Here is a 14,385-nt window from a genome sequence, read left to right as displayed (position 1 = left end):
TATTCTGAAATGATGCAACTACCATTACTACTAAAATGTTGGAATTCCTACAAGAAATCAGCTCTTGGATGATGAGCTGAAGCCGTACCCAGGCAAGACTGAAGTAATGCTGGTTGAAAAGGAGAAACTCTTTGAAGAGCTACCCAAAATGTTGTCTCCTCCCTTCCACTGAAGGCATACAGCCTCCCTCTATCAAAGTGGTGTAAAGTCTCAGGGTTCTGGGTAACTAGGTAGTAGAAGTATCTAAAAATGCCTCCTTTCACATCCAGCTTGCTAGGAAACTTCACCCCTTCTTTCCAGTCAAGGACCTGACCACAATGATCCATCTACCTGTTGCACTTAAGGCACAGCCTTCCACACTGGCAGTGGAGAAGGAAGAGTGGTGGGTTTCCCCAGAGAAAGGCCTGTAGAATAAAACCCAAAAACTCAATGTTTTTTGTTGTTGTAAAATTGTAGCACAAGTCTGACTGCTACATTAACATAACCATCTTTAATAGCAGCAATTCTTACATTTAACCGCACTAGTTTATAAAAGAATTTTTAGACCAAAGTTCATGTTTGTCCAATCAAAACCTGGCATTCTCTGATTCTTTATTACTATTGTCAGAAATACTAAAGTAGAAAATGAAGGTTATTCAAAATATTTACACATTTAAAAAAAATAATAATGAGCCCCACATCACTGCATGCCCTTCTGATATTTTTGGTTTGTGTCTTCCAGTTAAACCCGCTGTCGCATATTTAAAGGTCACTGTCCATATTCAGGCCTTGGCAGGCTAGTGACATCTGGGATCCAAACCCATTTCCAGCAAACTAACATTTGTTAATCTAATATTGTCAATTAAATTATAAAATATATCTGAGAATGTACTGTTAATGTATTTTTAACATTAGCCATAAAGAAAAAACTACTGGAGCTGTTTGTTTACTTTGTGTAGAAGACTAAAGTCAAATACCAAAACCATTCACACTAACAACCTCTTCACATATAACAGGAAAAACTAACACAAATACAACACCTACTGTTACAAGTCTTCCCACAAGTCACAGGTATGGAAAAGAAAAAAAAAAAAAAAACATTGTACATCTCTCTTTAAAAGAAGACCTGTTACTGTTAAATTTTCTTGTAGGGCTCAATCTACATACGGGTATTTAAGGTAATGAGGCTGCTCACATGACTATTGATTTGTGGATCTGGTCCCTAGGTTTATATTACAGTTACACAGGGTTTAATCTTAAAGATTACAAAGTAATTCCACACCATAGACACCTAATCCAGCTAATATTTAAGCATTTGCAATAACTTTACCATGGGAAGATAAGAACATGCTTAAATGTTTGTAGGATGAGCTTCCATTCAAGTGGCCTGAAACAAATGACAAACTATTAGAAGTTGAACCCTCTACATCCTGAAATATCATTCAACACAGTGTTATCTGCAATATCTGTACACAGCTATTCTGTCAGACAGGAAGAATGATTCAGTGATTAGGGCACCAGCCTGGAACTCAAGGGAGTGGGGTTCAAGTTCCTTCTCTGGGTTACAGACTTCCTGTGTGACCTTGGGCTAGTCCAGAGGTGGGCAAACTATGGCCCGCAGGACCCTCCTGCCCGGCCCCTGAGCTCCTGGCCCGGGAGGCTAGCCCCCAGCCCCTCCCCTGCTGTTCCCCCTCCCCCACAGTCTTAGCGTGCCGCGCTGCCGGCGCAACACTCTGGGCAGCGCAGTTGCAGAGCCGAGGCCTGACCCAGTAAGCGCCGCCAGCCACCAGTGCTCCAGGCAGTGCGGTAAGGGGGTTGGATAGAGGGCAGGGGAGTTGTGGGGGAGAGTGGTCAGGCGTCCCGGGGGGCAAGTCAGGAATTGGGGGGGAGGGAGTTGGATGGGGCAGCAGGGGGGAGTCAGGGGTGAGGGGTCTGGGGGTGTTTAGGGGACAGGGGTCGGATAGGAGGCGGGGGCCAGGCCACGCCTGGCTGTTTGGGGAGACACAGCTTCCACTAACCAGCCCTCCATACAATTTTGGAAACCCAATGTGGCCCCCAGGCCAAAAAGTTTGCCCGCCCTTTGTCTCTTAGCTCTTTGTGATTCAGTCTCCTATCTGTAAAATGGAAATAGTCAAACTTCCCTACCACACAGGGGCACTGTGAAGATAAGTACATTCAATGGTGGGAGGTATTCAGATATTATGATAATAGGAAGCCATAAGTACTTAAAATAGGTAGTGATTCAGTGCAGCAGAGACATATATAGGGAGAATTTACTTTCAAAAAATAAGAGGTAGAAGTAGTTTTAGGTACTACACCTGCGCCAAGCCCCCTACCCATTTTTGTTGATTTACAATCACATTTTCTTTTTTAAAAAAAGTTTTCCCCTCCTTTTTTGTTGTGTGAAAGGCCTGCACAGACAAAGGAAGCTGACAAAGGCCCCCGACTACAATCTAATCTGCAGATGCACCCTCGCACCAACGCCAGAGCCTCAGTTACTTCACCAGGGGTCTTGCTGGGTGAATCAGATTGCAATGTCGCCAACTCTCATGATTTTATGATAAGTCTTTTGAGATTCAGTATTTTTCCTTAAAGCCCAACTCCTGGGAAGACACCAATTACATGAAAGTAAGTTTTTAGCTCTCATGCCTGTAGAGAAAAATCTGAATAGATAACCCCATGGTATTCTAAAGCCTCAAGAAACAGAAGGCAAATGAATTGTATTTTAAAAATCTAATTTTTAAGCCTGATTTTTTTGGAGTCTGACTCATGAATGCCAATATTAGGACTGGGGCTTAACTGAGTCTACATATCATTACTTGTATTACAATAGCACCTAGAGACTTTGACAGAGTCTGTGGATCCACTGTGCTAGGAACTGTACAAACTCCTAGTAAGAGAATCCATGCCACAAAGAGCTTACAGTCTGAATAGACAAGACAGACAAAAGGCAGAAGAAAAGAAGAATTATCCCCATTTTACAGATGAGGAAACTAAGGACTAAGTGACTTATTCAATGTCACACAGCAAAGCTGTGGCAGAGCTAGAAATTTAACTTGAATATGAGTCCCAGTCCAACGTCTTTATCACAAGACTATTCTGAATACAGAGTAAGAAAGGAAACTATTCAGTATAATCATTTAAGATAGACAAAAGAAATATGAATTGTTACCAGGGAGAAGTCAATTTTTTAGATTATCAGCACTCCCACCAAAATATATCCTAGCACCACTGAAAATGTTCAGTTAGTTGTGTCCAAAAGACTGTAGCCTCATCCTGAGAGGTGGGGACCATCTGCAAGTCCCCTAGAACTGTCAAAGCCACAGGTGCTTAGTAGCTCTCAGGATCAGCTCCTATGTGAAAAAGTCTCATCTTATTAAAATAACTAGCTTTGCATGACTTACCTACTAGTGGCATTTTATTAAAATCTAATTTATTGACCTCCCAAACTGTATAAATCAAGATCACCTACGGGTATGACAGACAAAACTGTTTCTAATGCCTGTCTTGCCTTGTCTCTTGAAAGAAAAGCAAATGTAACTGATAACAAAATGCCACACTGCAAATCCTTAGAAAGCAAATATACACAGATGTGTAAAGTTATGTAATAATAAGTTAGCAGTTACTACCATGTATCTGAACTGTACAGGATCTTAATTAAGTTTAATTTGTTAGCTATTAGATGGCAAATAAGTACAATATCACCCAGATAACTGAATGTACAGCCCAAAGAACACTTACAAAGGATTCAATTGAAATCTGCAGGAGCTCAATGTAAAATGGACAGTCTCAAATATAAAAATTCAGTATCGTTTATCCCAAACATTTTAAATTAATTTCTATTATAATTACTGTATATCCCATTACCTTTGAAAATAAGAGCACAATCACTGCATTATCCTTCCATCTATTTGAGTTCCCAAGGGAAAGTTTACTAAATAATACATATGCATATCAAGGCAATTTCAACTGACTAATTTTGACAGCTGTAATCTATATTACAGAGAGCATCAGAAACCTACAGAAAACTCAAAGGCACACTTTATTAATTCCACTTGAGGAGACAGCAAAAACCTGAAATGACAACCAAGAGATGCCCGTGTGGTAGTAATTTGTGACCACAGTAATTATTTGTTTGGGCGTGGGTCACAGACTGCAGCCACCAGTAAACTCACATAACAGAAAAACTGCAACAATGCTTACTTACCCAGCAGAGAGCCTATAAAGATGACAATTTGCACAGTGGTAGTGAAATGTCTGTAGGTTTGCTCCTCACTGTACTCCCCATTTTCCAAGGGTCCAATCCCATTGTAGCTTCTATTGTTCCACACAATTTGTGTATTAGACACATTGCTAATTTCTACAGCTCTGGTAACATCCTGGTATAGGGCATGGTCACTTTCATTCCTTGAAATCCAGCTTCCATTGTACCCCATGGTGAGTGTTTTCTTCCTTCTCCCTACCTAATAATCACACATGATTGAACCAGTGCTTTTCACTGAACAGAGCGTACAGGCAAAAGAACTGCTTTTGTGAATAAAGCCAAGTTCATTGTACCCAGCAAAGTCTTCACTGAATTTGTGTCCTGGAAAGCAGGTTTGACTTGTCATGTCTCTACCTCATGAATCATTATACTCAGGAAAGGAAAGAAGGGAGAAAAACATGATTCTGCCCTGCTATTACTTTTCCCATATTTCTTGTTTCTCCATGTCACAGTGTTTCCTCAGCATGTTTTACTGCAACAAACATGAATGAGAAAAATCCAGTCCACACCATACGTCACCCTCCCAGCAGATCACAATAAAAACAATTTATTGTACATTAAAATAGGATTGGAAAACTTACAGAAAAATCAACTATGTTTTTTCCCCTGTTCTCAGTCTTTGCTTAGCTTTTTCACAAAAGAGAGGAAAAGCATCTCTTTTTCAGTGCCAAGTCTCCTACAACTGTCCTAACACACTATATTCACTTTTCTTACTGTGAAAAATGAATTAATTTTGCATATATGGTCTTGATAGTGAGAAGATACTTAAATTCCATTCAGAGAAAAGTAAATGAATGTTCAATGGCTTCCACAGAGCACCAGCTGTTTCCCATGAAATATAATTTTTTAAATCCTAAAACAGATACCACTCCAGTCTTCAATGAACCAAAAAAAACAAAAACAAAAACAAACCCCACCATAATCCTATGTGACCTTCTGTGAGTGTACCCCCAGATCAAGCACAATTCTCTTTAAAAATTGTAATACATGAAGGAGCATCCAAGTAATAGAATCAACATGCATTTCATCTATCTGTATTCTTGATGCTCCACAGATTGCAGAAAACCTTCAAGTCTTCAGAGCTTTCAGCAAGTCTGCTTGCAGCACTGGCTGCTAGACTGTTTGCTGCTGTGTTCATAGAGATCCTAAAGAAGAGAGACTAGATCACATGACCCTCAGCTGAAGGCTCTGTCTTTTGATGGCAGCCATCTTGCTTGTGGAGCTGTCAGCTCAATGTGCTTGAGAAAAACAGAGGAAAAGCAGAAGTTTATTTTCTGAAGGGGGAAAGTTTCTGCCAATATCTAAAATAATTCTAAATATTAGGAGGGAGGGGGAAAGTATTTTATTGTCAGCTTCTGCTGGTAATTTTTATTTTGTTCAAAATTAGGAGTTTCCAAATTTATATTTGTGCAAACCAGTCCTGCAATGTCTAGGGTCAAATTTCCAAAAACATCTCTGAAGCTGCGTGAACATATCTGTTCATGCAGAGTAAGCAGCTTTTAACTGGCTGATTGAGGTGTTTGGACATGCACATTCTGTTGTTTCATTGCACAAATAACAGTGCATGCAAATTATAAGCAGTTGAGATAAAGTAATTTTGCAAATTTGGCTCTTAAATTGGGTGAAATTTTAGCTTCCTGGCTCATTAAAATCTGAGTAATATCTTTTTGAAAATATATCCTTTAAGGTTCCCAGTAAATTTTCAAGTGTAAGTAATTTTCAAGTGTTCAGATATATAGTTACATTTTTAAATATGTTACATTAACATGGGCAAGTAAAGGGTTTCTCAGCTACTGGCAATCAATTATTTCTTGTTGTAAAGATTGGTGAATTGAGTTATTATACCTGCATTTCCCTGTTGTGAATAGGGAAGATAGCCAACAGACAGCAGGTTGCGCAGGAACCATCTCACCCTCTGTGATCATGATTTCTTATGACAGCTATGTTCCACAAGAAAATTTGAATTGTCAACCTCAAAAGTGAGCTCATGTGTGTAGGAAAGACAATTTTCACAGTAATTGGTCAGCAAATCAGGAACTCCATCCCTGAAAGAATGGGGATGACCATGAACTTTAACTCCTTCAAAGAAAAATGCAACTCTCTTTATTCTAACCTTCTCATCACACCAGATTTTTAAAAATATGATACAAAATAAAGTCTGCTCTTTCTTTAGTCTTAACCTAAACTTTATCTCTGGCAACTATGCATTATGATAGTCTTTAATTACATGATCACACTGTATTGCTAAAGTCACACACCAATAAATTATGTTAGAAGAATATTAAGGTTACAAAGTTAAGCACTCAAAAGTTAGTAAATGCCAGAATTAGCGTTACCTAACAACCTTATTACAGCCCACTTGTATGGATGCATTATGATGAAGTCTATAATTACCTGATCCACATGCAATTCCCGCTGCCATCACCCCTCAGACCTCTGCCTCATTCAGTGCATGGGACAGACACTGCTCACTATTCAGCGTTTTGTTTTCTCTTCATTTTTCTGTGTGTGGCCCCAGGTCTTATTTACATCATATTATTCAAAGCCAGCTCTGTAGTCAGAATTATTAATTTCCTCATGTGGTTTTCTGTGTGCTCATCACTATAGAATCAGAATGCTTCACAAACATTAATGAATTTATTTTCATAGCACCCCTGTGAGAAGAGGGAGGATGGTTATCCTCATTTTACAGCTGGGGAACTGCGTCAGAGGGATGAAGTTCAAAAGTATCCATTAATTTTGGGTAAAATTTGAGACCCCTAGGACTTGATTTTTCAGAGTTTCTTGGCAAAGCACTTTATATGTTCAAAGTACAAGCTCCCAAGACTTCAGCTGTGGTTGTTCATCACTTCTGTAAATCAGACCCCAAAGTATCAAGTCAGGCACCAAGAAATTGAGGAACATACAATTAGTGACTACCTGTGAAAAATTTAGTTGAAATGTCTCACCTAGCATTACTAGGCACTCTTTGGCAAAGGGTGTCACAGAGTGCTCTACTCACTGCTAGAGCACCTCCTTCTGGTCATGTCTGGGGATTAGCTCTGCAGCGCAACGCCCCTGCCACACACCCGGGACTCAACTGCTCTCGCTTTGTGGCTTGGCCTTTGGCCAGGTCACTGTAATTTCCCCTTCTGGGAAGGGGGGGAAGCTCAAAGTCTCTCGGGACCCATTGTCCCAGCAGTCTTCTCTTTCATTGCCCCTTAATGGTGCCACTTCCCCAGCCCATGGACCCTACAACAAGCAGTCAAGTTCTGCAAAATCCTAAACCTTACTGCCATATCCTTAGGCTATTTTCTACCTGGCTGTCTCTCACCCTGAAAGTGACTACAGCCCTCTATCACTCTACAGTCCCCTTCTACACACAGCTACTGGGCTTTATACAGGCCCCTCCTGTTCCTCTCCAGCTCCATTTCTGCTTTAATTAAACCTCATTACTCCCTGGCTCCTCTTCCAGGTTCAATGTATGCAATTAATTGGCCCACCTAGACACCTCAACTCCTTCAGGCCTTGTGTGGGGTGGACCCCCATCACAAGGGGAAACAATAGAATCCAGTTCTCCAGGGCAGCATTAAACTGCCTTGACCTTGAGACCACCCTCCCTCTTCCTGCAGCCCTCACTCGCTACACACCTTCCAATTTCTGTAACAAATGAGGCAGGAGTCCTACTTCCTCCTTCTGTACACAAACCTGATTCACCCTCAGAGCATGTCCATCCTGCACATGGAAGGAGGCAGGGGTCCTGTGGAAAATACGTATGTGATCACATACTGTAGTTAAAGACTGCATCATAATGCACATTCTCAAGGAAACTGAGTTTACGTTGCAGAGGCAACCTTAATTCTAGTATTTTGTAATTTTTTGAGTGCTTGATTTTGCAATCTTAATAAAGTTCTTTCAACGTATTTTGTGTGTGTAATTTCCTAGGTTTAAAAAATAAACACCTGAAAAAATAAAAATTCCATCATGTGGCAGCATATCGATACCCACCTAAATCATTGACAGGATCAGAACGTTTAGATCCTCCACACAGAATGTCATGTACAACTTACACATGGTAGGTTGCGGAGCTGCTGCTAGCAGGTCAGGCTCCTATAGCGTACATAGACGGGCTACAGAGCTTCCTTCTCAAAGAGAGACACTAGAGATGTGTTCAGTTTAAGTTCCTTTAATGTACTGCCAGACATGGCTGAGGTTAGCTTAAATAAGGTATGTTACACAGAGTGGCACCTTGTGATGGCAGTATAATACAGTTTAGTATTGCATTACAATCTCCCCTTTTAAATTTGGAATTCCTGGCATTTGCAAAATGTACAACATCTTTAAACTTCAGTACGTGTCAGTCTGTTGAAGGTCTCTGAATCATACTGGATTTCTCATTACACAACATGAACACATAACTATTTGGTCATCTGGCTCTCCATTAGTTGCAATGACTGGCAGTTGTTGTCCATTTGGAATCTTTGAGTCTTCTTCGTTCTCCATATACCATCTGCAGATTCTGTTCCATTGATTGTTCTATCTCAGTAAAAAACTGTAGATGTCAACAGTTTCTCTTGAACTCTCCACTGTCAGTCTTGATCACATATGATCTGGGCACTGAATTCTTTTTCTTTATAACAGCTGGACTTGTCCATCATTTTTCTCCATCCAGTTTGACATAAACACAGTCACCAAGTTCTAGACCCATTAGTTCTCTGAGTGATGTCTTTTGTAAAAACGTTTGTAAACTCTTTCTGCCTTTGTATCCAATTTGCCTACTCTCTTCATGCCTGGCCACTTTGGAGATAGATTATTTTCCAAAGTTGGAAGAGTAGTTCTCAGTTGTCTTCCCTTCAAGACTTGTGCTAGACTATGTCCAGTAGCTCAGCTGTTATTGGTGTTGATCTGTAATTCAAAGAGCAAGGATTGGATCTTCTCACTGTAGGATTTTCTTGGCTGTCTGTACAGCTCTCTTAGCCTCTCCATTTGCTTGTGGGTAATGTGGGCTAGTAATATGATCAAAATCATATTTTGTTTGGACTGATTTAAATTCTGCTGCAGTGAATTGTGGTCCATTGTGCATCACTAGTTGCTCTGGAATACAAAAGTGAGCAAAAATGCACTTCAGTTTCTCAATAACACTGAAACAACTTATGTCTTTCAAGAACATTATTTCTATATACATGGAAAAATAGTCCACCACAACCAAATATTAATGTCCTCTCAATTCACATAAATCTGCAGCTAGTCTCTTCCAAAATCTGTCTGGTAGAGATGTTGTTATTCTATATGGTTCAGAATTGTCTCTGAAGATTATTTGTACTGAATCTCCATTCTAAAGTCCAATATAATCAAATAATCTGTCAAGTTCTTTCACCTTTCTCACTAGGCCCATCATGGTGGCCACACTGTGTCTGAGAAGGTTGTTGGTCTTTGATCCTTTGATCACATGAATTCTGAATGCAAAGCTGTTGGATTTGTAAGTTGTTTCTCTGGTGGCTGGCCCATGCAGTTCAGAATACCTCTAGGGCTAGTGAGAGCAGCGTCAGGTGATTTCAGCATTGAGAGGGGTTGATGGTGATTGTAAATCCCTTCTGAAATGATTGTGACATCAGCTCCAAAGTCAATTTTAAATTCAATAGTCTTTCCATGAATATTTAGTTTCACTCTCCAAGCAGGCTCTGTGTCATCACAAGGTGACAAAGCCCAGAAACAATGGCTCTTGACTGTATTCTGTAATTGTAGTTATCCCTCTCACTGCCTTACTGTGGCAAACAACTACAAAATGCCCATATTTTGTGCATTTATTACATATTTCATTTTTAGCTGGACACATCTTCAGCTATGACATTTTTGTACATTATTCTGAAAAGCTTTGTAGTTTGCCTCGAATTTCCTCAGAGCCTCATGACTTTTATGGTAATGACTTTTAATGGTGTTGCTGAGTCTTTTTACTGCTTCTGAGTTAATTTCAGGTTTATGAAGTTGCTCCTGCCTTTTGTTCTGCTGTTTAATTAGCTCAGACTGCTTTGCTATCTGTGTAGCTGTGTTTAGGCTTAAGTCTGTTTTTAATTGTAGCTGCTCTGAAAGATTTTAATCGTTAACCCAATAACCATCCTGACTCTGAATTGTTCATGTTTTGCAGTCCCCAAATCACAGCTTTTAGCCAATGCATGAAGAGCTCTTATAAAACGTTCAACATTTTCCCCTGGTCTTTGAATTCTCTGGTGAAAATATGCTCTTTCAAAAACCACATTTCTCTGAGGTATAAAGCCTGCATGAAACACAGTCAGAATCCTTTCATAGTCAACTTTGTGATTGGTTCACTGACTTCTGGTTCCACACTTTTCTTGTTGACCAAGCCTGATTTTAACACAATCCTTGAGTTATATTGGTAGACCTTTTTGTTTGGACTAATTCATTCTGTCTTGCTTTTACACCTTTCCCCATCAATATTTATTATTATAGATCATTGTGACATCTTTTAAACTTTCACATACTTTTTAAAGTTGAGCTCCCAATTAAGGTAAATGTGCACGCCCAGTTGTCACAACAGACCCACACTGTGCCCATGAGTTTTATAAACATTTGCTGACAGCAAATAGTTAGACTAAGGAATCTTGGGTTCCATTTCAAACTCTAGAGAGGAGTGTACTCTAGTGGTCCCAGGCTGTTCTGCCAATTTCCCTCCACTGTTGACTCTTTCTTCCCCATCCCCTCCAACTTGTCCTTGTCCTCTCTCTTCTTCATCCTTGGGCTCTCCTCATCTCGGTCCCATTATCCTCATCTAGCCAGTGCCAGTCTCCACATCTCTGGCTTTTCGTACCAGTCTTCTTACCCAGTCCTCCTCTAGACTCCCTGTCCCAGTCTCGCCCTTATTCCCAGTCTTCACACAAACACCCTCTCCCAGTCCCATTCTCCTTGCCCAGACAGTTTCAGTTCTCCCCACTCCCAGCTCCTCTGCCAACCAGCCTCCATTTGCTGTCCTCACCACTCACATTCCCTATCCTCACTGGCTCACCCCATTAGTCTCCCTCTTCGCGCCCCTCATCCAATCCCTGACTTCTCCTCACCTCTCCCTGGCTCCTTATTCCAATCTCCTCACTCCCTTTCTTCTTGTTGCAGTGTCCTTGCCCAGATAGTGCCAGTTCTCCCTCTGCACGTTGGCTCCTCATCATATCTGTCTCCCCTCCCCCGAACTGGTTCCCAGTTCCAGTCTCCTCATCCAATTTCAATCTTCCTCCCACCTGGCTTCCAGTCCCCCTCCCTATTTCCTCCCCGTCTCCCAGTCCCAATCTCCCCTCATCCCAACTCCCACTTCCAGTTTCCCGTCCACCACCCACCACTAGCCTCAATTCTCCATCCACCCACCCCTCTCCCTGGTCTGACCCTTGTTCCTTGTGAATTCAAATCAGGCAGCTCCATCCTCATGCTGCCTCAACTTAGCGGAAGGGGCACTGAGAGTAAAGGTGAGACAGGTTCTCTGCTCTCATTTCTAGTGCCAGGACACACCACAGCATGATCCTCAGCAGCCCACAGCTGCAATCACAGAGTAGTTCTGCTAAACCCAGCACTGGAGCATGCTCAGTGAAAATGGAATTTTCAGAGATTTTCACCGTTGAGCAAGTCTCTGCTGAGCATGTGCAAACTACAGCTTTTCAAAGGTTTGTAACTTGGACAAAGTTGGGTGGATTTTCACAGAAATAGCAAAAGGCATACCCTTGAGACAAAGGCTACCTCCTCACCAAATTTTAAGTTCTTACTACAAAGCATGGGGGCATTAGAGCTTCTCAAAGAAAAGGTCACTAGAATTTTTTTACATGGGCAAAACAATGTATTTTTAACCAGCCTTGCCCTCAGAAATGGCAGAACGATTTTGGCTGAAACTTTCCAAAACTTTCCATTCAGCATGAGACAGATCTAGCAATTCCAATCTAGCATGGAAAATTTCAATCTGAATGGTTACAGTTTGGCAAAGTTATAAGCAACTGAAAACAGGGTCTTATTATAGGAAATGTTGGGCAACCTTAATATGTGGTGCTATCAGCACTGCCTTTAATGATGCAATATAATATGAAATATTGTTTCTACAACATTACATACACATATGTACAATTTTTAGCACTCTATCCTATTCTGCGTATGCCACATAAGCAAAGTCCATCAATTTATTGTATATTAAAATTACACGGGCTAAGCCAAACTTACTTCATGTTAAAGTATATAGCTCTTTAATGACCTGAAAATCAAAAAGAAATCTTACAAAAAAGTGAAAACATGGACAAATTGCTAAGGAGGAGTATAAATGAATAGCCTTCCCATAAGCACAAGGTCTCAGCCTGGCTTCCACCAGCTTAGTTACTCCTTGCAGAATGACACCAACATCCCTTCCAGTCCCAAGTTTCTACAAATTTGTCCTCCCTGAGTTCTTTTAACTATCAGACACTCAGACTTTTCCCTTTTGGTTCATCACCCTCGATGGCATGAAACCAGCTCCCCAGATACCAGCTTACTTTGGTCCCCACACTCCACCCAGTTTGCACACCAGAGATGTGCTTGGGGTAAAAATAAACAAAAGGTTTATTTAATAGAAAAACCACAGATTCAAAAACAAAATAATAAGGGAAAGCAAACACATACAAGTTACACAGTAAATAAACATAAAGATGCAACCACAGGCTTTACACTTCCATGTCAGATGAAATCCCTTTTCTAATACAAATTACCTATTGCCTTTGAACAGTTTCCCACTGTACCCTTTAACAATAGGAGAGATCCAACCTTTCACAGACAGCTCCCTGCCTAGAGGCTGTCCCTCAGTTTCTGGGTGTCTTTCACTTCAAACTCCTTCCATTTTAAAAGGGTTTGCAGGGTTTTTTTTTCTTTAGTCACTATGCCTATTCAAAGTGGGGAAATCCCCAGTGGTCACAATGTCTTTCTATTGACGTTAATGGCCAATCCTAGACTTTTCCTGGGTTGTACAGGGAATGGGTACTTGAAGCTGGTTTCATGTAAACAACTGGTTTGAGAGGTAGGACCTCCCTGCCTGGTTGCTTCACCATCCTGTTGTGAGATGATGCTAAAGTTGTACCACAGTTACAATTTATAATTTTCTCTATCTGCCCACGTATACATTCATAACCATGGTCTGTATTCATATCTTATAATGACGATCAAGTTCAGAACACTACAAGCTTTCGTAAAAGACCTTACTCAATATTTGGTATAGTACAATAACACTGAATACAATCGTTGGATGCAGTGTTGTTGTAGTCGTGTTGGTCCCAGGATATTAGAAAGACAACATGGATGAGGTAATATTTTTTATTGGACCAACTTCTGTTGGTGAGAGAGACAGACTTTCAAGCTTACACAGAACTCTTCTTCGGGTCTCTAGACCTGAAGCTTGAAAGTTTGTCTCTCTCATCAACAGAAGTTGCTCCAATAAAAGATATTACCACATCCACCTTGTCTCTCTTGTATACAATCAGTTGATTTAATTGGTTATTTTTGGGGGGGAGGAGGTTAAAGCTTCTGCTCTCAGGTGGGGGTGTCTGGACCCCAACTGTTATAACCCCCCCACACTTTTCTTAGTTCTTGGAGGGCTGTGGTCCCCCTCCTCCATGGAATTACATTCACTCGTGGCCCACAATGATACATAAACTAGTAAGATCTCCCAATTGCCATATTTGTCAGGAAATTGCCATATTTGTCACATATGCCACCTAAGTTTGCAGCTAAATAAATGACGTTTGCAGTAAACTGACCTGTCTGCTGTATTGTGTCTAAAGAAGGCTATGTCCATTTATTCATTATTCCTGTTTGTATTTCTGTATATAAATATTTTTTCACAGAAAATAAAGAGGGACTGATGCAAATATTTACACTTCTGTTTATTCCCTGGAGACAACTACTACCAAATGGCACATTCTGCTGTTCCTTATATAGGAAGGCATTAGAGGGTGGCTGTCAAGTACCTGCTGGTGAGTTTTACTGTAACCACCTGGACAAGGAAAAGAGTGCAGAATGTGTGTCCAACTTCTGCATGCCCAGAAAACCCAGGAACCGATTTTCTGATTTCTCGGGGGTGCTCTACCCACGCTCTGCCCCAGGCCATGCCCCCAGTCCACTGCTTCCCACCCCTGCCTCTTCCTTTGTGCGAT

At 40.9% G+C, this 14,385-nt stretch overlaps 1 protein-coding gene across 1 annotated transcript in view; it reads right to left on the bottom strand.

Moving 5' to 3' along the window:
* Positions 1-5,504, bottom strand: part of GPR176 (G protein-coupled receptor 176) — a 73,063-nt gene extending 67,559 nt beyond the window's left edge. Inside the window, exon 1 of the mRNA XM_007069373.3 lies at positions 4,187-5,504. Within this exon, the coding sequence (XP_007069435.2) occupies positions 4,187-4,415 (229 nt within the window). The 5' untranslated portion in view covers positions 4,416-5,504. The remainder of the gene's footprint in view (positions 1-4,186) is intronic.
* Positions 5,505-14,385: the final 8,881 nt, after the last annotated feature.

The sequence above is a fragment of the Chelonia mydas genome, chromosome 6, assembly GCF_015237465.2.
Source record: "Chelonia mydas isolate rCheMyd1 chromosome 6, rCheMyd1.pri.v2, whole genome shotgun sequence".
Lineage (NCBI taxonomy): Eukaryota > Metazoa > Chordata > Testudines > Cheloniidae > Chelonia > Chelonia mydas.
Note: the sequence above shows the minus strand (reverse complement) of the source record. Positions and strands in the feature narration are given on the sequence as shown.